This window comes from Telopea speciosissima, chromosome 3, assembly GCF_018873765.1.
Source record: "Telopea speciosissima isolate NSW1024214 ecotype Mountain lineage chromosome 3, Tspe_v1, whole genome shotgun sequence".
NCBI classification, from domain to species: Eukaryota; Viridiplantae; Streptophyta; class Magnoliopsida; order Proteales; family Proteaceae; genus Telopea; species Telopea speciosissima.
In genome coordinates, this window is record NC_057918.1 from 28799106 (window position 1) to 28826253 (window position 27148).

General features: G+C 38.2%; 1 protein-coding gene across 1 annotated transcript in view; it reads left to right on the forward strand.

Moving 5' to 3' along the window:
• Window positions 1-3954: 3954 nt before the first annotated feature.
• LOC122654693 (polyadenylate-binding protein-interacting protein 4-like) overlaps window positions 3955-27148 on the forward strand; it is a 59726-nt gene continuing 36532 nt past the window's right edge. The window contains exons 1-11 of the mRNA XM_043848902.1: window positions 3955-4301; window positions 4915-4966; window positions 11617-11778; window positions 11847-12008; window positions 12115-12251; window positions 12555-12745; window positions 17424-17601; window positions 17698-17934; window positions 21827-21954; window positions 22152-22224; window positions 22357-22396. Of these exons, the coding sequence (XP_043704837.1) occupies window positions 11640-11778; window positions 11847-12008; window positions 12115-12251; window positions 12555-12745; window positions 17424-17601; window positions 17698-17934; window positions 21827-21954; window positions 22152-22224; window positions 22357-22396 (1285 nt within the window). The 5' untranslated portion in view covers window positions 3955-4301; window positions 4915-4966; window positions 11617-11639. The remainder of the gene's footprint in view (window positions 4302-4914; window positions 4967-11616; window positions 11779-11846; window positions 12009-12114; window positions 12252-12554; window positions 12746-17423; window positions 17602-17697; window positions 17935-21826; window positions 21955-22151; window positions 22225-22356; window positions 22397-27148) is intronic.

Below are 27148 nucleotides of genomic sequence, written 5' to 3' on the forward strand. Positions count from 1 at the left end.
AGTGGATCTCAGAAGACAAGTGATGAGATCCTATAGGATGATCCAACTAGGGTTATTGCAGTCAACTTCTTAATTATCAAAAGACACTGCAACTTAAGTGATTGCCATTAAATCCACATGTTTACTAAATAATTTACCTCTTGGTTTGTCCACTTTATAAAATATAACCTAACTAATTACTAGGCATGGAAAACGAACACTATCAAAAAACCCTAATTTGTTGTACACATTTAATAAGGTAATAAGGGAATCTTGACTATGGATTAGACCTAAAAATTTGATAAAACATTTTAAATATAATTATTAAAATAATAATAATATTTAAAATCAATTTGTAAAAACTTTACAAAAATGCCATTGAGTTCGAAATTTTGTCTAATCACAGATTCCCCCATGATTTTCTCCCTATTTAGGCAACAGATTTCTAATGGAGAATCTATCCCATTCATAGTTGAACATTATGAGTCCAACACACATGTAATTGGAAATTAGCCAATAGTGGCATTAACCTTTGGTACACCAAAACTCACAACGCCCACCTGCAATGGTGAGGACCTTTTATAAATGAAGACCAGGGCACCAATGATGAATGTTGTGCAAATATACAATTGACGGTCTACCATGCAAGACTTTCATAATGATCCGATTCGATACACACAACATATGGATACTCACACCTACATTTCTGGAATATCATTCGTATGAAAAATACAATGTGCCAACCATGTAAGCTGATTGCCTAGCTAAATCAATCCCTAGTTGCGAATAGTTTAAAGGCCTAGCCTTAAGGCACATACAATCACACATGTACAAATGAAAATTAAAATCAATTAAAACATTAAGGAAAAAAGTATTGTGCACGATCGTGAATGTGCATGGTTCGCGCACAAGACGTTAGATGGGGACAAAAGCCCCAATCGAAATGACAAATGCACCCCTTATTTGACGAATTGTCGATGCATGGAATCTCCGTGCATCGATCCTTTCCCCAAATAATAATATTGGGTTCGGTGGACACAAATACCCAATAGTTAGTACCCGCCCTTAGACATTCTCTCTCTCCTCCTTGACATTCTCTTCTCTCCCTGACCATGTGGGCCCTCTGTATACTATTGATACGTACATGATTAACTCCCCAATAGACCGATGACACACGTTATGAGTCCAGGCTTGGAACTATGTGCACAACCCCACTTGCGACCGATTCAAGAGCACGAGGAAAAAGATTAAGATCAAGATTCCCTAAATCGAACCGAGAGCCAGAGCCGTCGACATGGTCATTCAACTTGAAACCTCCCACTACGCTAGTTGCAAGACAGTTAGACAATTCCCGCTAAAGAAGGGTGCATATGATGTAAGCCCATGACCACTTGGACTTGGAGCTTACATGGACCGAAGACGATCTTCCTTGAAAATATAAATACGATTGTAATAATCGTATGGAAGGAGAATTCATCCCACTGTAAGCCTATTGTTCTTTTTGTATTAATCTCTATAACTGTTGTTTCTTCTGAGATCTGACTTAGGTATCGAAGAGTCCCCCTGGAGTCCGGCTCTTTTGACCTCTTCCTTGTCTTTCCCTTGGCACTCTAATGTGCATGATTCACTCATGCGGATTTCAGCGGCAACACAAATTGTTGGCACTTCCTCCCGTGCACTCATTGGATTGGCGTGGGAGATGCCTGTACACATGGGCATGTAGATCCCTCCCCCAATTTTTATTTATATACTATGGTATGGATTTCATCCTTTGTTTGCATATATTTTTTTGATGGATCAGAAAAATAAATATAAGAAAAAACATTCATCGAAACATCCAAGACAACCTGTCATTTTAGTTGGATTTTGCATGCCATGGTAGCTAACTTGTACCCTATAATAAAGAGGAATGGTGGAAGCATTCAATCCTCAAACCTAGTGGCCCAGCAAATCACACATACTTGGAGAATAGTTTGATAATGGGAAAAGGTTTATAAGTTTGCAACATAGACTACGCTAGCATTCTTTCTCTCTCTCTCCCTCCCCCTATTGAGGAACCATCTATCAGCCTCCACAGTGTCAACTATGAGCCTCTTTGACATACAGAGGTAACCTTCCTCCTTACTATTACGTATTAATGTTTTGCTTGTGCTTTTGGAAGCTGTGAAAAATCTATATGCAATGATAGTATAATAAAAAGCAAATACAATACATTTCCAAGCTATACTTCTGGTTGTTATTTTCCATGCCTTTACCACGCCCTCCAAAGGCATGAGAAATAACTTTAGTAGTGAAAGGCATAAGCATTTCACAAATGTTAGTGGAGGTGGCAAAGATTCCACTTCTCGCATCCTTGTTGGATACTATGACTGTTATACGATATTTATAAAAACCTTAGAAAAAAAGAAGGCTTCTAGGTTGCCAGGCTGCGTGGCCCTGCACCCAAACACAAGAAGGGCAAAATGACCACCCTGCCTTCGTGAAATGAAAAATCTCACCCCTCTTTGATAACTTTGCATGCGCTTGAATTGGCCCCCACATTTTGGTGCAGGGGCCACGTAGCCTGGCAACGATCCCCCTTCCATGACCTCCTTATAGAAAAATAGTGATTACCCCTGTATGGGGAGTATTTTGTATGTTTTGGACAATCGTACCCTTGTGTATTGGTAGAGAAAAAGTGATGTATTGAGGAGCTTGCCTTGCAGTATTGCATATAAGTTGTAGTATTTGAGCAGATAATGAAAGAATATTATTGTTCAAAAGCATATAACAGAAGCAACATTAAATTTGTATGTTCTCTTTAGGTTTTTGCTAAAAACACACTACTTGAGAATCATAATTTGTAAAAGGAAAAAGGTTATCTTAGCCACCAGAAGAGGGTACTCGTCCTCTATCCAACCCTCTTCTCTTCACATGAAATTATCTCGGTGCCCTCCTATGAAACCATTCCATTGCATTTCATTGGAGTGCTCCTTTATACCGCTTTCTTAGAAAACCCCCTTCCTTTGCAAAATAATGTCATTTTGTAACGTTATACGCAACATCTCCATCCTTGGTGCTTGCTAGAACTTGACTTCCAATCCTCATATTCTCCATCGATGTTTAAGAGCAAATCATCCAATATGTGTAGCAACACACTCTAAACATAAACTAATCATTGTTTCAGGTAAAAATAAGAACCAACTTTCCTTAAACAATGGTGTCAGACGATTTCTATCATTGTACTTAAATGGGTGTTAAAGAACAATAAAGAGTATTTTGGACCTTCAACATACAAAGGGATGGGGTTGATGACCTTAGATTCGTAAGTTAATCCTTCGTGCTTCACCTCCCCAAAAAATAATACCTAGTTGGTTAATTTTGATTCTTCAAAATAGGACCTGTCGATGATACTCATCTTGTAATGATACCTGTCCCACTACTATAATGACTCACGGTCAAGGGATTCTTCCTTCACCATAGATTAAAGGAAACTACGTCCTACTTTTTTTTTTTTCTTGGTCATAATATTGGTCCTTTGTTTCTTTTTTTTTGGGGGGGGGGGGGGAAGGGCATAGAACTTTGATAGAAAATTGATTCATAGAAAATTGATTCGGCCAGTTCCACGCGATTTTATTCGATCCGACTGATCCAGATTCCAATTCCATTCTCTTAAACCCTGGGTTGATGACCTTAGATTATGTCGTTTCCTTTGAATTAGGGGAAAAAAAATGGAGAGGGAGAGAGACTCAAGTGGGCAATTGACCAATTGGAGGACCAAAAGGGCAAAGGTGACTCACTTTCACGTCCGTAAGTCTCAAATATGCAAACAACAAAGACCAACAACTGTTGTGTTTTGAACTTTTGATGGTGGCTATGTTTGGTTGGAGATATTTGTGACATCCATAAAACACCCTTGGCATTCTAAAATTTCCATTTAGATCCATATTGAGTCACGCTTCTTGTTCCAAACTTTCAATTTTGGGGAAGTTTTTAAGTTATTGTGTTTACGTTAACTCAGTTCTTGTTTTCGTTTTAGCCGCAAGCCTTAAAAACCTCCATATCTCTATTATTTCAATCTCCGAATCGGTCGATCTCTCAATCCCGCTCTTCTCGTGTTGCAGAGATACATCATAATTCTCCTCTTTGCTTGTTTCATCCGTTTTCACCTTTGAAAACGCTAAAATTTTCTATTGCTTGTTCTAACCCTAGTGTTGGATACCTTCTCCATCCTTTTCTCTGCCTCTCCCTGTAGAAGAAGAGAAGAAAAGAGAGAGAAAAAAAAAAATAGAGACTTGTCGAAGAATAATAATAGATAAATAAAGACTTATTGAAGTTGTTTGGTAAGGATTATTTTTTTTGGGCATAGTTATTCTGTTTGATTATTAATTCAGTTCGTTTGTGCACTTGCTGTAAATTTCAGAAAATTTGCCATTTTTAAATGTGTTTTCTATGCCTATTTTGTCTGCTGTCGAATTCGTTTCCCTCCATTTATACAGGTTTTTCCCTTCAAGAATTTTTTTTGTTGAGTTTACTCATGTTTCAGCGCATTGGAACTTCATAAGCTCATCGACATTGTTTTTATCGTTTCGTTTAAATGTGCTAGTTAGTTGCTAATCTGGCAAAGTTAAAATACGAGGTTTGCAAATTCTGTGATTGTGTCTTAATTTTTATTCCTTTCCGCTCGCTGTTTTTGGTGGGTTTGTTTTGGGGCAGCGTGTTCTGGTTTTGCTGCGATCTGCATTGGAGTTAATTGATCTGGCTTTAGTTTTATTCAATGAGATAACTCTTCCTTTAATATGGATACTTGTGCAAAACTTACTCCATTGATTCTGAGTCTGCAATTTGAGGTTGCTATTTATTTGTTAAAACGTTGGAATTTGTCAGCACTTGATTCATTTTGGTGTACATGTTTCCTTATCTATCAAAAACGTCCCCCTCCCCCCCTAATTGCAGATACTGTCTTTCAACTTTGTGGGAGCTTCGACTTGTGGCTTCAATTGGAGAGGTACAGTTTGATACGTCCCCTTGCAAATCAATTTTTTCTGACAATCAAGCTTGTCTGTACAGTACGTTCAGTTGACCTAGCTATTTTCAATACAATATGGTCAAACATTTATCACATAATGAAACAGTATACAATTTATCGGAAAAAGATTATGAATTGAACTTCTTAAGACTGGCTCTTTTATCTAATCTTTGGTTCTGGTTCAACGGGGAAGGATATAGGAAAAATGAATTGGCCCAATATGTCAGAAATATAAGAACTGCACGTATAATTGAAGTAGCATGCATTTACTTTAATTTTATTTCGAAGTGCCTGGGGAAAATGGTAGAACAAATTCCCTTTTCATGGATTCACCTTGTATCTTTGGAAAGACCTAAGCACTTAAATACGTTGTTTTTAAAAGTTCAATATTCCCAATTCGTCTCGTCTGGTTTGCAATATGATGTTATCTTTTTTTGACATTTGACGAGTGAGGCTTGTAGGATTAAGATGTTACCTTTGTAGCCGCAATTTTGAATGGAAAGAACTACTTTTCCCATTATTTTAACCTAACAAAGTGATGAAAAGAATTTAAGGTTTGACACAAACGCCACAAAGATACATGTATTTTAATAGCTATGTTAATCGGACATGGCGAAGGATACAACTTGGGTGCGAGCTCGCATTCTTATTTTCATTTTCTTACACGAAGTGTCCTTACTGTTGTGACCCATAATTTGGGTCCCCCCTATTTCAAGGTCACTTGCACTCCACCAGTTGTATTCACATCTCCCCCCCTCCCAAATTTTTAAATGTATAACATAGTTGCATTTTCTCCCTATTTTGATACTCATTCATTTACCTACTCAATGCTTACTGCATGTGATGTAGATTTGTGGTTGAACCTGCTCAAACTTGTTTGGAAACCCAGACTGCGAACCAAATTTGGGTATTTGGTCTAGTAGGATATTTTAGGATTTTATTTATTTCTATTTTGGGATTAACATGTAATCTTTTATTTGGGTTGGTTAAGTAGGAGATAGTTATGCAGGATTTAGTTTCCTAATTGTTTTGAGTTGCCAAACTAGGATAGGTTTCTTTTTCAGTTGAGTTTGTTTTGTTTATATGCATGTACCCAACTATTGGGATTTAGATTTGAGAGTGAAATACTGAGTTTGTTTTGCTTGGAGCCTGTTTGGCTGTGCTTGTACACTTTCCCCCTCTTCCTTCTTCTCTTTTGTTTTCTTCCTTGTTAGTGTTACTGTACTCTGTTTTTGTTATCTAGCAGTTCCCCATCACGTGAACTTGATCTCCATAACCCCTCCTGATGTAGATCGAAGCATGTAGAAGTCCCCCCCCCAAAAAAAAAGAGAAAAAGTTACTGTTCATGTGAACAGTAATTTTGGGGCTGATATGGACTGCTGGCTTAGGGAGTTGATTTTTGGTGTTATTTTTATTATTAGACACTTATTTAGTTTCCTATTTGAGTTGTAATCCTAATTGGGAATACTAGTTCTGTTAGGAATCCTAGTTAGAGTCTAGTTTCTATTTTGTAGGTTTTATTAATTGGTTTCTTACTTAGATTAAGATTGGGTTGCTTTGTAATTGGGTTATTATAATTATGCGGCTAAACAGAAAAGAGACAGAGATTGAAGAGAAAAGAGCTATTGATGAATCTGTGAGATGTGGCAATGGTGAGATACCGTTGATGAGAAGCCCTTGGTGAGAGGATGATGGGCTCAGATAGCCTGGCTGAGATAGCTGATACTATCCCCCTTTCTATATCCCTTTCTTCTTCTTCTTATTATTATCCTTTATGTTCTTCCTCATATGTAACAGAAAATAGCAATAAAAAAAATTTCAGTTTCAGTTATTTAGATTGTTCTTTTTTTTTTTTATTGATCCTGCTGCAATCGATCCCTTACTTGGTTTCTCTGGTTCGAGGTTGACTTCGCATTACCTTCTCCTTTCTTCGTCATAGCTTCGGTGTGAGCTGTTCTATCTTAGGCGACCCAATCCCCTGGAATTTTATTTCCATTAGACCTTTCTATTGTGAATTTGAAGCAAACAGTCCTGGTTTTACTGGTTCCACCAGATTGAGTTTCAGCGATCAAAATTGAAATTTTCTGCGGATTATTTGAGACTTGAGTGTTGATCAAGTGGATGTGGTAGGCCATCAAGTTCCTAATCATCACCCAAAGTTTCAGAATCATAGGAGTCCATTCGGGTGAGATAATCCACCTGAAATCGAATTCCATCTACCGCTGGTTGCTTGTGTTGTGAGATTGAAGACTACCTCAATGACATAACACAAATCCCCTTCCCTTTTAGTCCTTCTTGCTATTATTACCCTTACCTTTATTCTTAATTCTGCCTTGCCCTTTATTTTTAGTTATTGCCTAGTTTGCCTTGATCGATAAATACTAATTGCTTTTTTGTCCATTCCCCTATTTAACTACCAAGTTACCCCTTTGAATTTCTGGTTAATTACTAGACTGCCACTCCCATTAGTATTGTCCTATTTAGGAACTTGGGTGGGCTCCTAGTGAATTTAAAGTCCAAACAGGGTTTTCAACCTGGGATCGCACCAGCATGTCTGGTAGCAGGCCATAACCAAACATGATCACCAACAAGTTATGCAAGTGAACAAGAGAGAATCACATGTTTTGTACTTTAGTGAAACTAGAGGAAATCTGTTCCTGCGGGTTAAGATCACTAGGCCATAGACCTGAGATACATTTCCCACGAACATATGCATTTTACTTTCTACCTTTATTTTCTAAATTGAGGGCTATTTGAAGGTCAGGAATTTAATTGGTGGAGGTGTTTATGGTCATTTTGAATAGTTTGCAGGTGGGGTAGATGAGTGTTAAGATTAGCACTCTTCATTGGGGTTCAACCTTTTGATTTATTCCTTGGTTGGCATTCATTAGCTTCTGTGTGCATAAATCATTCAGAATTTCCTCTTTTGTCAAATGTCACCTGCTTAGGACAATGAAGTTTACTTCCTTAATGAATTTTCATTTGATCCCGCCAAGTGTTCAATTATATTTTGATTTTTCTTAGATTTGACCTCTTAAAGTTTCATCATGTCTGTCCTTCCAGCTCCAACCTTACCTCCACTCATCATTCATGGGTCTTATCTTCCAACATAGGAAAAACTGGCCCCATTTTTTTTGAAGTGGCAATCTGAGAATGCCCTACTGATCTCACTTGACTTCAGGTCAAAGGTTTGAAGTTGGCCATGGTGGGGTATCTGATTGAGGCTGTCGTAGTGTTTCTCTCTTTCATTGTAAACTAGAAATCTCTTAGGAGAGCTCACTGGATCTACTTGCGTATTGGACCATATGAAACTGACATTTTGAATTGGATGGAGTTCTGCTTCCTTTATGAAACTGCCGAAGCTTCTCATATTTCTAGCGGTTCTACTCCCCCTATCTTCTCATGGGGAAACCTAATCAAGTTGAAGTTCCCGGTCCTATTTTAGGATTAGGTCTTTGTCCTCCCTTTTTTTTATCTTTTGAAGTAAAGTTAAAGAAATTTGTATTATGGCAATGGGTTCCTAATCACCAAACCATTAATGATTAGGAAACCAAAATAACCAGGATCACAGGACAGGATAATAAACCAGAAATATGGGAATCTCTCTAGCTCACAACAGGTCAATCTGATGAGGATATAACTTTGGTCTAATATACCTAATTTGGTGGAGAACACACCCGCAAAATTTTATCAAAATCTGATGGTTAGATGTGCAGTTATGGGACTGTTTCAAAACTAGCAAGTTTGTAAAACTAGAATTAGAAAGTCGAGAAATGGCATATAAACAGAGATTATTGGTCTCATTCGATAACAGTTCCAGAAATCATAAAAGGTTTGCTGTCTCTCACACTCACACTCACACACACACACATGCACAATGCACTCATTCAATGGCTATCAAATTGTGGCATTATGTTGAAGGAGGCACTATGTGCATGCATTTATTGTGTCTACAAGGGATGCCTGTAATGCCCCAACCCACACCACTAGCATGATATTGTCCGCTTTGGCCCATGGGCCTCATGGTTTTAAAAGGCCTCATACTAGGGTGGGGTTGCTTGAGGTTATTAATTGTCCAGGAACTTCCCCCTTGGCGATGTGGGACTAAGTTTGCATTCCCTCAACGATCTCCCAAACCCCTTGGTACTATGCTTTTGGTGGGGACCGGTCAACGATTTCCCAGGCTGGCTGGTTCTATGCTGTCTCTTGCTTGTCACAACGCCGGCTTTACCTCTGAGAGCAGCCCTACTGCATTCAGGCTGCAGGGCCTGAAATTGGTCCTTTCGTTCTCTCATCTGCTCTGTCTATTGAGCATTATTCATTGCCTCACCTCATGCCATCCATATGTGTTGATCCGTTAAATCCTGCACCTCCCGCTTCTGCAGCTGCATATAATCTCGGGTCCTTGATGCCAGCAGCTCAATCTGTTTTGGAGTATGGACGGTGCAAGAACAAGAATCCATGGCTTTGTTGTTGTTGCAGCGGTGGCAGTGCTGCTGCTTCTGCTCTTTCTCGCCCTCTTGCCCACTCCCTTGGGGCCGGGGCTGCTTTTCAATCTAGCTGCAGTAGTAAATGGTTCTAAAAGGCTTGTTCCATCTTCTACATCGACTATCTAGTGTTTCACTAAGATTTCAAGTAGCTGTCCTGAATTCAAGTTGATTATGTTTTGCTTCTTCCTCAGAGAAAGGTGATCAAACAATTCCCAGTCATAGTCCTCGCAGATCTGATCATCCGTATAGGATACAAAAAGAAACTCCAGATGTTTGAAAGTCGTTCTCTTTGAATGAGATCTCAATTCCAGCTACGGTTTTAGTAGTTATCTCACAACTAGAATCCCTCTTTTTTCCGATCCTGTTCCTCCACCACTGCGAACCCCAGTTAGATTCAGGCATTATACACTTTTTAGTTATTGGGAGAACCCAAGTACTCTCTTTCGGATCTGTGAAACAACTCTCAGAGATCTTTTTGCCTTTTGGAAGGTACAAGAGTGAATCGATTAACCTATTTATTATCATGTTATGGGTACTGTTCACGTGCACAGTAACTCGTATTGTTTACATGAACAGTAAATCTCTTTTATTTTTTGTTTTTTGTTTTGTTGGACTAGTCTGCCCCTATGTAATGTGTTGCCCTATTATTATATATTCAATAGAAGTGGGAAGTCAAACCTTACGGCATGGAACAATAACTCGCTGAGATCTCGGTGGTCTTGGTCATCTCGATGGGAAACCTTGGTATACAAACACTTATTTATGCCAGAAACCAAGACATACACTTACTTATGCTAGAAATTAGGACATGCACTTCTTTATGCCTAATTTTATTTAGGGGTTTTACTTAAGATATTATTCATAAATAGGCAAATACCCCCTATTTGAATCTAATAAAAATAGTTAAAAAATAAAATTCCAAAAGGGTAAAAAGTCACCCCTCCAGTTCAAGAACAAAAACTGAATTTTCGGTGGTAGGTGCAATTTCAGTTATTAAATGCTGAGTTTTTCTCAAATCTAAAATTTTCATAAATTTTAAAATGGTAAAACATTGCAAAAAACCAAAAGTGTGGTAAAATATTCATTTGTTTTGATGTGTTAAAAATTATTTTCATTCAGAGCGATTTTGACAATATTCGCGCACACCAAATAAGGTTTGACCGAAACATAACTCCTTCAATATAAATCAGATTTAAGCAATTTCAAAATCGCTTTGAATAAAAATATTTTTTTAGATGTCAAAAAGAAACCACCTCCTAATAAGAAATGTCCTCACCAAGTAGGAAATGTCCAGTGGAAGAAGAAAGAAAAAATGGGATATGTTGGTCTGCCTTGGTACAAAAATAGAAACTACCTCCACCTTTATTAACTGCCTTGGTACAAAAATAGAAACTCTTCCTTGGCTAATGGAGAGATTTTACAAAATAGCAACTAACTAAAGCTTACAGAGAAATAGAAACTCCAAAATATAGAAACCTTATTCTTAATGACTGAGTAACAGAAAATAGAAACTTACTACTTAATCCTGTATAGGACTTAAATCCCTAATATTTGGGCTTATAAAATTAGCCATTACATAAGTAAACCCAAAAATATAAAGCCCATGGCCCATACAACCCATGGTCTCACAAAAAAAGCAGCCTGTACACTTGGGATGCTGTACAATTGCTCCTTGTCCCAAAAGGACCCTTCACAAAAAGCCCCCCCTGCCCCAACATTCCTTACATACCCCAATTGAATCCCCCAATTTGTAACTATTCATTTATCAAAGTTTCCCATTTGTCGCATATACAAGAAGTATTAATCCTCCAAAAATCTTAAACAATCGAGAACCATTTAGAAACCAAGTTCTTTGCTCTTGAAGTAACCGACACAGCTAATTCTTCTTTTGCTGCAAAACCTTTTCCTTTGGTTTTTTTTTTTTTGTATCAACAAATCAAATCCCTTTTGTTGGCTTCTGAAAAATCTTCTGGCTTCAGCTATTGGATTTGCCATGTGACAGCATTCTTCATGTTTCTTTATGTTAACAATCGTTTTAGCTGCTTATCATTTCGTACACTTTCAAAACATGGTATACCTCCTGAATCATATTTTCGAACCATGTAATGATTTGTTTTATTTTCTTCAACTGATCTCTAGTTGGTTAGAGGCTGCTGTCGAGGATGAGCCTGCAACAAGTTGTAGCACCAAGGTCCTCTTCCAATGGATTTGGCCGTCGTAGAGTTGAAAGAGAGATGGGGACTCGGCTAGATAGTAAGCCACAGTCTGGCAAACCAAATACAATCAGTTTTACCAATGCAGGTAGTTCCATCTCTAACTAAAATTTGTTATTTATTACATGCGTTGCTCTAATAGGCTTTTTGGTTTAGGAGCACTTAATGGCGGTGAAGTTGGAGGTTCTGAAAGTCTTTCACGTGATCGGCTAATATATTTGACAACATGTCTTATTGGACATCGTGTGGAAGTCCAGGTGAAAAATGGAACTATTTTCTCTGGAATATTTCATGCAACAGGCGCTGAAAAAGATTTTGGTATGTGTCATTACTTTCTAATATGCTTTCCAAACATCTTTTTATCAAAAGTGAGACAAAAGTATTAATTTTATTGTTCTCATATTAAATTGCTTGTTATTTCCAGGAGTTATCCTGAAAATGGCAAGGTTAATCAAGGATGGCTCCTTCAGAGGACAGAAGTCTCTTTTTGATTCTACCAGCAAGCCTCCGTCCAAAACTTTGATAATACCTGCTAAAGAATTGGTGCAAATTATAGCTAAGGTTTACCTGTTTTCTTATCTGAATCTGGTTGTTTAAATTCAGTTATCTTCGTTTTGGATTTTAATTTTGAAAAGTTGATCAGATTATCCATAATATTTGTTGATCCAAAGGAGACTGACAGATTAATAATAGTCTGTCATATGGTTTTGGTATTAGCTAAAGCAGAAAATTGTGACTGGTAATAAACCGAGTCATGTAATTTTCTGGTTAAATAGTAGTTAACTGAATCATGTAATTTGCTGGCTAAACTGGCTAAATGTTGTTCCTTACTCTGGCTGTTTGTGCTTGCATTCTGTATGTCAGGGTGTACCACTGAGCGGCGATGGGTTAGCAAATGGGCTCCAACTTGAAAAACGCCAAGATATTATGATAGACACCTTGATATCGCAATCTCATTATGTTGAGGTGGAGAGAGAATTGGAACGTTGGACACCTGATGAAGATGATCCACAGCTTCCTGAATTGGAAAATATTTTTGATGGCACTTGGAATAGGTGGTTAAAGTGACTCATTGGGATTTAATTGACTTATAACTGCATATGGTTGTTTAGTGTAATTTTTTTGTGTGTACTTTTGACCTGAAGACTATTATTCTTCTATTCCCATCTTATCTAAGTTTGGCCTTTATCTCCCCCCATCCTTGGAACAAAAAAAAAAAAAAGATATCTTGCTAAAAAACGGGGGTGCAACTTGGCCAGCACTGGTGTTAACCTTACCTCAGTCTGAGGTACCAACTTCTTACCCTGGCCCAGCATGGCCTCCGGTAGGTATGTTAACCTCTCCTAGTCGACTAATCTGGTTTTTGAAGTTAAGTTGGATAAGATTGCATTTATCCCCATTCACACTATACCTCAGTTGTAACATTTTATTATCAGGCATCACATCATATCACGTGTGCAGGAGTGTGGACACACATACACTAAACCTGATTGGATTATCAATCCCAATACTAGTCAGCCAAGCATGGTGAGAAACCTGATTGGGTTAAGGTTGGTTAGGTTGAGCCTGGGGTGACCTAGGCCCCTAGTTAGCAGGAGTGAATTAAACATTTATTTTCGTGGCTGCTTTATTCTCCGATATATGCTTTTACCTTACTAATTTTTCTTTCAGTTTAATTCTTTAATTGAGTAATTTTCACTTTTTTTCCTTTTTAAAAAAAAAAAGTTTTTCCCCTTTTTGTTACTGAAGTATTTCAGGTTAATTGTCAAGAGCCACATGTTATTTGCTGATAATATGCTCTTGAGCCTCTGTAACTTACGCATAAACTGAACTCAGCAAGCACTAAATCTCTAATGTCCATGCAATTTTTTTCAAATATTATGAGATATGTTCACACAATTGTTTAGGTTATATGTAGAGTTGAAAAAGAATACACCAAGGGCAACCTGATTTACACTACTAAACTTAACTGAGAAAAGTCTTATCCCAAGTTCAAGTAATGTTCTAGCCTTACTCTTTCTTTCTACAATACCACTGTACCTGAATTCTCGGGTCATATCTTTTGTTAAATAATGACTAATTAGATCTTCTGTTACTATCTTGATTGGGCATCCTTTCTGCTTTTAAAAAGAAATAATAGGAGCTTGAGGTTCAATTTAGTTGTAGGTTCAGAGAAAGTATGAATAATAGAGATTGATTTGTTATATTTAAGGTTAGGGGTTGAACTTCTCAAAAGTGCCAAAAAGGAGTTTTAAGAACTTAAAAACGGTGTTGTTGGGTGGTTTTGAGTTTCTCCTCTGCTGCTTTAGTTGGTTTACTATGAAAAGTGACTTTCAGTGTGAAAACAGAGGCAGAAAACTGTGGAATTGAGGTTAAGAGAATCGGTGCTTAATAAGGAAGGCAAGAAATGGATGGTTTTAAATTCCTCCTGTATGCCACTTGCTCAATCAGAAAAATGTGGGACAGAAAGAGGATAAAGGCTTTGGCTTTGGACTGTATTGGGTCTGTTAGCAAAGGTTTCCGTATTATTGGTTCTATTAAGCAAAGGTGTCTGTACATGTTTTTAATTAATGGGCTACCATTTTGGAGAACAAAAAATAGAAGAAAATGGTAATTAGGAGCGGTTCAGGAGTTTTCTATTATTCATGCTTCTGGAATTGCCAGCATCACACCAACCACAAATGATTGAATGACAGAAGGTCTCTTAATGTAGCTCACAATAGGATAAGAATCCTATTAGAGGCCAATCAACAGGATCTAAATACAGCTGCTGGTTTGGCTAGGCAGTTTGGGGCTGTTTAGGGCAAATTTAGGGTTTAGGCTAGGGTTATGGATGAAAGTAATATATGGTAATGATCAGCAGGTCTAGGGGGTCTTTTTGATATATTGGGATTTGGATCAGTTTAAAATTCCTGCAGAATTAGGGTTAGGGTTTCGGGTTTTAGAAATTAAGAAAAATTACCAAAACTAGGGTTTTGAGTTGGAGATTGGAGTAGGGTTTTTGGTCAGATATTAGAGGGGTTAGGGGGAAGGTTCGGCTGTAATATGAGCTGAATTGGATGGCTAATTAGGTCTGAACAGGTTTTTGGCTATTTAGGGTTTAGTGGAGATGAAGGGGAATTAGGGTTTGAGTGATGGGAAGAGGCAGCAACTTAGATCGAGTATGGAGGGTGTTGAGGAGGAGCTGTGGTCAAAGTATGAGAGGATTCTGATGAGGGAACAGGTCTGGATAGGTTCGAGATAATTTAGGGTTTATGAAATTAAAACAGAAAATAAAGGGATCGAATGGGGAAGGAGAAGGAATGATAAAAACAGAAATTAAACTCAAACTCACCACTGGAATCCACCGGCAGCAGCTTGAATGATGAAGGATGAAACCACCTTCAGAGAGAGATCCTCCCAGCCGTCACGGCGTAAGGAGTCGTAGGAATCCACCCACCCTTTCCACCTTGAAATCCACAAGGATGCACACTCAAAGGAGCAGAACAGCAGCAGCAGTCGACCAGCAGCAGGAAAAACAGTTTTTTTTTCAAATTTCAATGTGGGGGAGCCCTCCACGATTTACTATATTAATAAGATGGCTTTATGCCAAGTCCTAGTACAATTTAAAGTCTTTTCCTTCAGAAATCGTGGAAGGAAGAGATTTAATCTAACTTAACTAATTTAAAACAGTAAAAGACCTATTTAACCCTACTAACTTAAGTTAAAAGATATCTAGCTTAAAATAACTAATTTAAAAGAAGATTCCATATTAGCCAATAGGATATAAAGACCTATTAACCAATAGGAACACTTCACTTAAATTAGACCAATTGAACCAATTGGGTGCAACCAATTCTAAACCGGTTCAATCTAAAAATAGAAAAATAAACTAAGTATTGGGCTAATCCCGTATGCAACCTATATACCCCTAGTTTAGGCTCATTAAAGTGGTCTAATACATAAAAAACTCTTGGGAACAAAGGCCCAACATGTACACTACCCAACCCTAGGCCTAATTCTAAAGAAATAAACTCTATTTGGTGATCATTCTGCATCATCGCTTAGTGAGAGTTTTTTTTTAAGGTTTAGCAGCTCCAGTTTTGGAGAAATAAAGAGTTGCAGAGAGTAATATAAAGCATAGAACAGAGAAAGAAAAAGAATACGACGGCTGTAGCTGTACCTAGAATTACTCTTGGAGTTTCTTGGTTTCAAACCTAGGGCTCCATTGAACTATCTACAAATAAGGGTGGATCTCAGTAAAGGTTTTTAAGGTGTAATGCTACTGTTGCAAAAAATAAAGAACCACTGATAAGGTAGAGAAGTTGGAGCATGGATGGGAGAGAGAAGACTACTGTGCCTTAAACTATTCCATGAGTTATCTTAATTTTTTGCTTAGCTATAATCATTTGACCTCAAACAATCACAGATTACTTTGAGTTTCAAATGCATTTGAGTTGGTGGCCTATGGTCCAGCTGTAGGCTTATTAATGACGCAATAATGTTATTGTCTTGGGCTGAGTAAATTAAAAAAATTAGGATTTCGTCATAGGTCAGTTAACAACTGATCTTCTCTGGTGGATGCAAGGGCGCTGTTGTCAAATATGACGACATCAATAATGTCAATTAAGCTCTCCTATGTGGGTCCCACATAGTCATGCCAATCAGTACATCGAAGGCTTTAATTTCCAGCTGATATATCTCTTATTTTAAAAAAAAGAGAAGGGCTTACCCAGTGCACGAGGCTTCCTCCACTGCGGGGTCTGGGGAGGGTCATAATGTACACAGCCTTACCCCTGCTTTTGCAGAGAGGCTTTTTCCAGACTCGAACCCGTGACCACTTGGTTACAATGGAGCAACCTTTACCATTGCACCAAGGCCCACTCTCTTATCTAAACTTTAAAAAGCTACCAGCACTCTGAGTCTCTGATCTCCATCAATATCATCTCTGACTGGTGCAGTGATAGGTTTTCGTTGCGCATGATCTAACTATCTCACTCAGGGTTTCCCTCTGGTTGTCACCTACTGCTACAACCCTAAGTTCATACAAGTGCTTTGTTTTATATCCTTTCTGGTTTTGCCACTTCTCTCACTCAGTATACTGATGCACTCATTCTATTATATGCTGAATTTTTATTTCCTAGCATTTTGCTTAAAGTGTAGCTGCTCAAGAAAGTCAAAAGAACTTTCAATTTTTTAGTATATATCAATTGGGGATTGCTTCAGAAGTGCCTTTTCTTGCCAGAGTTGGCCTTGCATTTACAGCATCACCTCTTTTGACTGATGCCAACTGATACAGAAGGTCACATATTAGAGTATCAGTCAAAAACCATATCCCAACTGTTTCGGGTCATGTATGCAATCATGTTCAGCCTTCCAAGTCTGGCTAGTATTTGGGGCCTTATCTTCTATAAAAGCCTAAGTTGTCAAACCCTTTCTGTCTATATAAGGTGACACCAGTTGGCCTTCTCCTTAACCTTGAAGTACAGTCAATTTGCATGAAATAGCTTGGTAACGCTGAAGTGATTGTTCTTTGCTGCACTGATGAAATCACATCCCAAGTGGATAAATGGCTGAAATTTAGGAATCCGTGCCATGAATTCTACCAAGCAATATTGCTATTTCTGCTGGAGTATTTGATTCTTAATGATAAATCTTTGCAGTTTCCTTTCCCCTTTTTTTTTTGATAGTTTTTGTGTTTTTCCTTCTTTTTTATGCATCAACTGAAACATTTTAAGTTTATTATCCAACCAGGAACTGGGATCAGTTTGAAACTAATGAAGCATTATTTGGAGTAAAGAGTACCTTTGATGAGGAGCTTTATACGACAAAACTTGAGAAAGGTCCTCAAATGAGAGATTTGGAAAAGGAAGCTTCAAGAATAGCTAGAGAAATTGAGGGGGAGGAAACTCAAGATCTTCATTTAGCAGAGGTGACTTATCACATTTATAACCATGCTTTCATATTTTCTGGTTCTGTTATTTTTTTATTATTTTTCCTTTTTTTTTTTTTTTGATTTATTCAACAGGAAAGAGGCTTTAGCTTTCATGAAGATTTTGATATTGATGAGGAGACCAGATTCTCGTCGGTATTTAGGGGGCTTGATGATAGTGGGTATGAAGAAAGTGAGGAAATGACGTTTGGTTCACGAAACACTGAGGGGTTTGGAGGCTCCTCTGGATCTGTAATTAGCAGATCCTTTTCAGATGTGGCCAGAGGCAAAAGTAATGATGGAGCCCAAGTATCATCAAGCTCTTCGTCAATGGTAACCAGTTGGCCATTCAATTTCCTTTTATGAAATGTGAATTATATTTGGTAGATATAGATCTCTGTGATGTTAATAGTTGTTAGTCTGCGTAATAGAATCAAATTTTTAACATCACTTATAGAGTAGCTTGTTACAACCAGAATTGACAGTTGTGGATAGTTTTTGTTGGGTTTGAATTTTTAGCCAGAAATGACATGCTTCCTTTTAGTGACACATAAACTTGGGTTTGTGGGCACCGTGTCTCTGAATCTAGGCTCATGAAGATTATTCTACATAAACGAAATTTGAACAAGCATATCTTTAAGATGTCTAATCATTGATGCAGGGAATACAACAACAACAACAACAACAACAACAACAACAACAACAACAACAACTCAGCATTATCCCAACTAAATGGGTTGGCTACATGGATCCTTGCCCTCCAATCATCTCTATTAAAGGTCATACTTGATACAAGGCTAACCTATGCATGCCTATCCTCACTACTTCTCCTAGGGTCATTTTAGGTTTTCCCCTGGCTCTTTTAGTTCCTTCAATCTGAATCAAATCACTCCTCTATATTGGAGCATCCAAAGGCCTCCATTGAACATGGCCATGCCACCTCAAACAACTTGCTCGGAGTTTATGATATGTATTTGAGCTACTCCCAGATCAGCTCTAATATGATCTGTCCTTACTTTATCCTTCCTAGTTTTGCCACTCATCCATCTCAACATCCTCATTTCCGCTACATTGAGTTTATCTATTTGATGCTTCTTAACTTCCCAACATTCCGTACCATCATAGCTGGTCGTGTGACTGTCCTATAAAATTTTCCTTTAAAAGTTTTAAAAGAATACATTGATCACATAACACTCCGGACATACTCTCCACTTCATCCATCCTATTTTAATTTTCTGTGAACCATCATCCTCTATATCACCTTCTTTATTTATGATTGAGCCCAAATACCTAAAATATATCACTTTGCAGAATCTCCCTCATCAATTTTCACCACCTCATTATCTGTCCTAGTGTCACTAAAGGTACACACGATATACTCCGTCTTCATCCTACTATCTTAAAATCTTTTGATTCCAAGTTTATCTCCATAAGTCCAAGTTGGCATTAATCTCTCTGCTTTTGTCTCATCCACCACAACAATTTCATCAGCAAAAAACATACACCAAGGAACCTCATCTTGAATGTTTCTGGTTAAATCAACCACGATAAACACAAACAAATAAGGGCTTAAAGCTCATCCTTGATGTAACCCAATTGTAATTGGGAATTCACTACCTTGATGCAGGGAATAAAAATACTTAGAACTATGAACTGCTGAATCAAATAGGAAAATCTTGTGGAACAATGTTGATTAACTTCAATTGATAAAATGCGGGTTGTCATGCCTCCATAGGAATATCATAACAAACCTTCATTTTTCTATACACTAACTTGCATGTGTGTATCAAGTATGTAATTCTCTGTCAATCTATTATCAGTACCACAAGTAATTTTACTCAAACCACTCAAAGAGTGTATTGAGTTGGAGAATGGATTTAATTGGCTAAAATTATCCTCCTTAGTCTGTATTGGGAAATTACTGGCTATCTGTAGAGAATTGATGTGCAAATTTCAAAACCCCTGATAGTAGCTATAAGTTATTCTCATGGACCATCCAATACCTAGCAAAGACATTGATTTTATATTCGTCTATTACGAAAACTGCTTCTTTACAGACTAGAAACTGTGAATATTTCATATGGTTCTCTTGGCCTTTGCCTCATTCAAATTCTTATGGCCACCCTTCCTGAATTCTTTAAAAAATATTCCAACGGAGCTGGTGAGTCCTGAACTCACTATCATAAATTTTAGTTTTACCAATATTTTTGCTGCTTCTTCTAAGATGGAAAGCAGCATTGCTATCTTTGAATTGTTGAAGATAGAAGCTTAAATGCCATATTTTCTAGCTTTAATCCTTTGTTTGACTCTCAGGTTGTTTTTAGAAAAAGTAGTTTTTTTTCTGTTCTCCTTTTTCCCCAGTGCAACAAAAATGTGGGCATTTCTCAAAGTTTCCACTATTCTCACTTACCAAGTGAAGAATTGATGCAGGAATACTTCCTTGGGGCCAACCCAAACCCGTTGAGGAGCCTAGATGGGGATGAACCGGACCAAACTTGGGTCTTTGGTCCAGTAGGATATTTTAGGATTTTATTAAGTTATATTTTGCTGTTCTTTGTAATTTTTAATTATCTTTTTATTGGAGTTGTAGTTAGAGTTAAAGTCAGAGTCGTAGGAGATAGGCTAGTTGGTTTGGATTATATTTTGGTTTTAGAGTTTGATAGGAGTTATATTTCTCTATATATTTGTACCCAATGTCACCAAAGACAGATTTGAATTGAATTTACCTTGAAAAATGGGTTTACCTCTCCCTTTCCTAGTTTCCTCTCTTCTTCTTCCTGTTTCCTCTGTTGAATCACATTCTCAGGTCGGATTCCTTCTTTCCCCCTCCTTTCTTTGCTATTAATTTCTTATTGTACTGTTGCAACCCTTATTCCTGCTCCTAAACCCTATGCTGTTCTGGTCGATAGAAGAAGTTCCTTGCTACTGATCAACTTCTACCATCCTTCATCCCTCTCGACCTGAAATTGGGTTGAGAGTTCACAAACCCCTGGGCGATCTTGTTTGTTAGGAAAACCCATCCTAAGACCTTGCTAAACACAAGATTTATGATTTGAAACTCAAGACTGAGTTTTCCCCTCCACCAGTATTAGTTGCAGCTGCCTAATCTCTCTCACTAATAGGTTGTTAAGCCTGATTGTTGCTTTGCTTTTAGCAGTACTTTGAGTTAATATTCTCCCAAAGTTGCACTTCCATTGGATCCACAGTGAGGGAGTCGATAATTTAGAAGAATGCTGGTTTTCCGTTTCGTATTCTGGTTTTCACTTCTTACCGTAAGGAAGAAGAACTCCTCTCCTATACGATGTTAAGGCCTATTTAGTATTTACCTTTTAAGACCCTGTCCACTGGTTATTACAATAAAGCCCGTGGTTTCCAGTTACATCCATCTATAAATTGCTCTCCAGAAATACGTTTTCCTTTTAGGTTTAATTCCAGATTGGTCCCAGGACTTGCCTTGTTTCAAATATTACTGATTTGCCCCTGAACCTTTAATTCGAGTTATTTACTATCTTGTGGGCCCTTAGTGATCCAAACTTAAGGGTTTTGAGACCCGTGATCGTATCAATATGCATTGAATTTTCTTTTCAAAGTAGCAAATAATCAGGAGATAATGAACTTCACCATTGGTTCTTCATAATTTATGCAAGTTTGTTCATTTGTTTCCTCTATATTTAAAGATGAAGTTGCCAAGGTAAAATTTCATACTAGTTGGCATTTAAAATTTTACGTGAGAAAACAATGGGATATTTCCGTTTGATATCCTCCCCCCTGCGGACACAATGAAGAAAGGAAAAATTTTACTCACCCCATCATCAACTTATGTACATACATGGCAGTGTGCCATATTGGGATTAAACAGGGAACAATGCCCTCCCCGCCCACCCCCAACACAAGATAAAGAATGTGTGGAAACAATGGATTATGATGTTCTTCAGGCTGTGCCAAGGAATTGAATGACATAGAGAAATCCTCCAGCATGGGTCTCCTAAGTAGGACATTCTAAGAAAACAATTAGTTGTGATTGCATTTCTCTCTCTCTCTCTCTAATCCAGTAAAGGCAATTTCTGGATCATCTTCAAAATCAAATGTCTCCTAGAAACCTCCCCAACCTGATATCCTACGAGAGATGTTCACTGTGTGTTTCTTATTTTATTTGTTCTAGGTGAATGTGGAACCAAAATGCTGCATTTCTTTTTAATTTTTTTTGGGGGATTTTCCAATGCAGGATGACACCCAATCTTCTCAATCAAATGCTAGCAAGGATTTATACCGCTCAAGTTCTAGTGATCACACTAAACAGTTGACTTCTGACAGTGTTTCGAAGAGTCTTTCAGCTTTGAATGGCGAGAGCAGGTTTCCATCTTTGCTGCTGTAGTATATTTTTCTTTCTTTTTAGTCAATATTACTCTTTCCATTATTTTCTATGAGGATGGTAAATTTTTTTTTTTTTGGGTAAAATGAGGATGATAAATGAGGTGCTGATAAGTGACTGGTTTCATGAAGAAAATAGTAAACCATAGAGTTCTAATCTGGGTATTTCAATTGCTTAGGTTGTCTGAGAACCAGTTCAGAGAACGACATGGAGGAAAGGGTTATCCAACAGAGTCTGCAGAGTGGAAAACAGTGAGTCAATCATTGATTATTATTGTGAATTTTTGTTGCAATTCTCTGTGCTCGTTGTTGGTCACTCTTTGTTAAGAGAATAATTTATGCCTGCTAATTCCACTTTATTCTTTTGTTCACTCTGGTGCTAAGTTGCTGGTTGGTGAGGAGGCTCACACATCAAAATCTGAGGGTGAGTACGAGCTGTTTTTATGCATTTTCCATATTCTGGTATTGTATCTTAGCAATTTTGTCCATTGTTTTTATTTTGAGAGTTTGAAGTAGCATGTATGTTAACTCCAACCTTATTTGTTTTCATTGGTAGGCTGCCTTGTGCATGCAAGCTATCAAATTATTTTGTTATCTGTCAAAAATACCTTTAAATTTGCAACGTGGTTTCATGTGCCATACTTGCATTTCATATCGCTTCCTACTAGTCTTAAAATTAAACAGTTCAATGTAAGAGGTCACTTTTATGGGTCTAAAGTATGGGTAATAAGGTTGCATGTGGGATTAGCTAGTTTTGGGTTAGTTCAATTGAACCGGTTCTATGTGGTTCAATTTAAGTTGCAAGTAATTGTTAGGAAGTTTTAGTGGGGCTGTTTTATGATTTCATAAGTCTAGCCATGTTTCGAGTCTATTTCCTTCAGTATTTTAGTTTCCTGGTCAGTTTTGGGCTACCTAATTGCTTAAGGATTGGGTTAGGCCTTTCCTTTTTTAGTGTTTTGAGTTTTTTAGCTTTCTATACAAGGTTGAAAGGGCGAGGGGCAGCCTTCTACACGAATTTGATAAATAGAGTTGCTCCTTTTGTTGCTCTCTTCTCCATTGAAGATCCCTTGTTTTTAATCAAGGAACCTCTTGTGTGCGATCAAGATAGGTTGGTGTTTGATCCAATCAAACCACCTTACGGTGTGAAGCCCGATGTTATTTTCTATTGTTCTTATTATTCCATCTTCTTCATCCATTAATAAGTAAGTGTTGAGAATGGAAAAATGGCTTGTGTCTAGTCGATCATGGCCTCCCTTTATAATAATGTGAGGAATATTATAGAATAGGTACAAGGACAGAATTACCCTTATGACAAAACTACCCTTAAACCCATATTACAACACTCCCCCTCAAGTTGGTGCATAAATGTCAAACATCAACTCATTGCTCTAATTTATAGGCAGTTCAACTTTCACACATAAGTCTTCAAGGAGTCCATTGAGCCACATAAGTTCGCATACCCATGAGCCATTGGCCGAAACTCAGCTTTCGCACTAGATCGGGCAACAACAACTTGCTTCTTGCTATGCCAAGTTACTAGATTGCCTCCAACAAATGTACAATAGCCTGAAGTAGACCTCCTGTCATTTGGACAGCTTGTCCAGTCCGCATCGATGAAAGCCTCAACCCGTAAATGATTCTAAGGAGAGAAGAGTATGCCTTTTCCGGGGGAGGATTTCAAGTACTTCAATATCCTGTATGTAGCCCCCAAATGAGTGGAATGAGGGTCATGCATGTATTGGCTGGCTACACTTTAATGTAGTCCTAGATTGGTAGGAGACCAACTAGGAGCCAATAAACTAGGATCTAATATGAACAGGTGAATTGGCTAAGTCAAAATAGGGTTTTTGGTGAAATTAGGGTTAGGGTTTGGATTGAATGCTATAGGGGCAGGTGTGGAGAGTTTGAACTAAAAAGGGAGGGATTTTGCTGGCTGGTTTGGTCTGGGCAGAATTTAGGTTATGGGAATGTTGTTCAATGATGGAGGGATGTTGTGGTTTGAATGGGGTGATGGGAAAACAGCTTGGTTCGAGTATTCCAATTGGGCAGAAGAATACTCTATCCAATTATATGATGGTGTTGTTAGCTGAATGGTTTGTTAAGAATTTTGGGAGATGGGTGGGAAAATTAGGGTTTTGGGGTGGTTTGGAGGATTAGGAGAAGAATGGGTATTGATGGGATGATTCAAACTTACTGCTGTTGCAAAGGCAACTCAGTTGGTTAGAGTATCTTGAATACTTCTTGAGTTTTGATTTTGAAATTGAAGGAGATCTTTAAAAGAACCATCCGGGCTTCGCACCGCAAGGTGTCGATTGGATCAAACACCAATCCCACCAACGAACCACCCGGGCTTTCCATCGCAAGGTGTCAATCGGATCAAACACCGATCCCACTAGCCTTGATCAAACACAAGACAAAAATCTTCAATGGAGAAGAAGAGCAGCAAAAGCTTTCATTAATATCAAAATTCGTATCCCATGTTTGGCCCCCTTACAACCTTATATAAAAGACTCAAAAATAGACTCCTACACTAAAAAGAAAAGGCCTATCCCAATCATTAACCTATTAGGTAACTTAAATTGAATTTGAGTCTTAATCCAGCCCAACTTAAATCACTTAAATCGGTTCAACACCAAATTAAAACTAAGTATGAAACTAAAACAACTAATCCCGTATGCAACCTAATTACCCATAGTTTAGGCTCATAAAAGTGGTCTATTACATTGAAAACCCATGGGATCAAAGGCCCAACATGTACACAACCCAACCCTAGACTTATTTCTAAGCAAAGAAGCCCAGTTTGGTGATAAATCTGCATCATACTTACAACAAACGCTATATCAGGCTTGGTGTATAGAGTATGGTCAGCATTGCTCTGTTTATACCCGATAGACACCATCACTTTATAACAGAACCATGCTCTAGGGGACTGTTTCAAACCATGTAAAAAAGCTCTCTTCAGGCGACACACCTTACCTTGTGTTTCAAAGGCGGCAAATCCAAGAGGGATTTCCATGTGAACTTCTGTTTCAAGCTCCCCGTGAAGAAATGCATTCTTTAATTCAAGTTGTTGGAGATCCCATCCTTGGTTAACGACATAGGAAATTATTACCTTGACAGTGTTCATCTTGGCAACTGGGGTAAACGTTTCCTAATAATCAATCCCATAAGCTTGCGTAAAGCCTGTAGCCACTATCCGTGCCTTGTATCTTTCCACAGATCCATCAGCTTTTTGTTTAACAGCAAACACCCTTTTGCAGCCAACAAGTTTCTTTCTTGGAGGAAGAGGTACTAAATCCCATGTGTCATTCTTTTTTAGGGCACACATCTCTTCATTCATTGCTTCTTTCCACCTCAAATTTTGTAATGCCTCCTGCCATGTGTTAGGAATAGAAACAATGGACAAGGAGGAAACAAATGTATGGAAAGAAGGAGAAAGAGAATGATATGAAACAAAGTTAGAAATTGGATGCTTAGTACAAGTTCTTTGTGGCTTACGAATAGCAATGGGTAAGTTTAAAGTAGGATCAAGATCAGACTTACCAGGAGGAGAACTTAGAATAGGTAGTGTTGATTGTGTGGGAGCAGTGGTGGTGGCTCTTTTATGCCATATTCCGAGAGAACAAGTCTTCAAGGTACTGGGTTGTTCCTCAGGCTCCCCCTGAAGTAAAGGCTGCTCTTGCTCCCCCTGAATCAAAGGGTGCTCTTGCTTTGCTCCGGTTATAACCATCCCTAGGTTCTATGGATGTGTCTTCCACTGTAGGCACAAAGACATCCACCAAAGGTTCGATGAGAGGCACCTTTTCACTTACAGACTCCCCTTGAAGAGGTTCATGATGAGAAAAATAAGCCTTAGATTCCTGAAAAACGACATCTGTGGTTACTAGTAATTTTTGGGTAGGTGGGTGATAGCACTGATACCCCTTTTGGGTGGTAGAGTAACACAAAAAAATGCAGCGAAGCCCCTTGGGATCAAACTTCCCACTAATATGGTAGGTTTCTAGCAAAAACCACACAACCAAACACCTTCGGTGGCACAACAAAGGAAGAAGACCTCAAGAGGACAGTGAGCTGCAAGTACCTGTGACGGCAAAATCGAGGAGGGACTGCCATGGTGAACTTCAGGGATCTGGCTACTTCCAAGAGATGCCGATTCTTTCTTTCTGCGACACCATTCTGGGTTGGAGTGTCTACACAAGAGGTCTGGTGTATTATCCCATGAGTGGATAGATAAGACTGAAATGATCCATCCATATTTCTTTCTCATTATCTGTCCTCAACATCTTCACCTTGGCATCAAATTGAGTCTCAACCATTTTATGAAATAACTTGAATCAGGATGAGACATTACTCTTCTGATGCATAAGATAAGCCCGGGTAGTACAACTAAAGCAATCAATAAAAGTAACAAACTAGCGAAAACCAGAAATAGAAGCACAACGGGCTGGGCCCCACACATCAGAATCAATCAAACCAAATGGTATTAAACTTCTACCATCTTAAACAGGATAAATAGCTATAGTCTGTTTTGCAAAAAATGCAAGCATCACGAGAAATTGTTTGCATTATAAATTTTAACTAAACTGGGAAATAATGTAGATAAGACTCCAAGAAGAGGATGGCCCAAACGTTGATGCCACCTATGTAGTTCGGCCAAGGTAGAATCAGATGAGTCAAAACGAGAAACCAAAGCTGATGAAACTGATGAAGAGCTGTCCTGCAGGTAGAGTTCACCAACCACCTTACCATTGCCAATCGTACGCCTCATTTTCAAGTTCTAGAAAACAAAATGGGTAGGAAAAAAAGTCACGGTGCAATGCAAATCATGAGTCAAGCTACTAATGGATAGTAAATTGGTAGAAAATTGAGGAACATGTAGGACAGAAGAAATAGAAAGAGAAGGAGTGCACTTAATGGTGCTCTTCCCAGAAATAGATGAAAGAGAACCATCAGCTACATGGACTTTACTGTTACCAGACAAATGGAAAATATTAGAGATATTCAGAGGGAGAACCTGTCATATGGTTAGTGGCTCCCGAATCAATTCTCCAAGATGTGGACATGACCGAGGCATATTGGACACCAAAAGAAATACCTGACGGGTTAGAACTTAGAAGTAGATGGAGCAGAGGTTCCTGGCAGTGAGATAGCAGAGGCTGCAGAAGGACCCAATGAA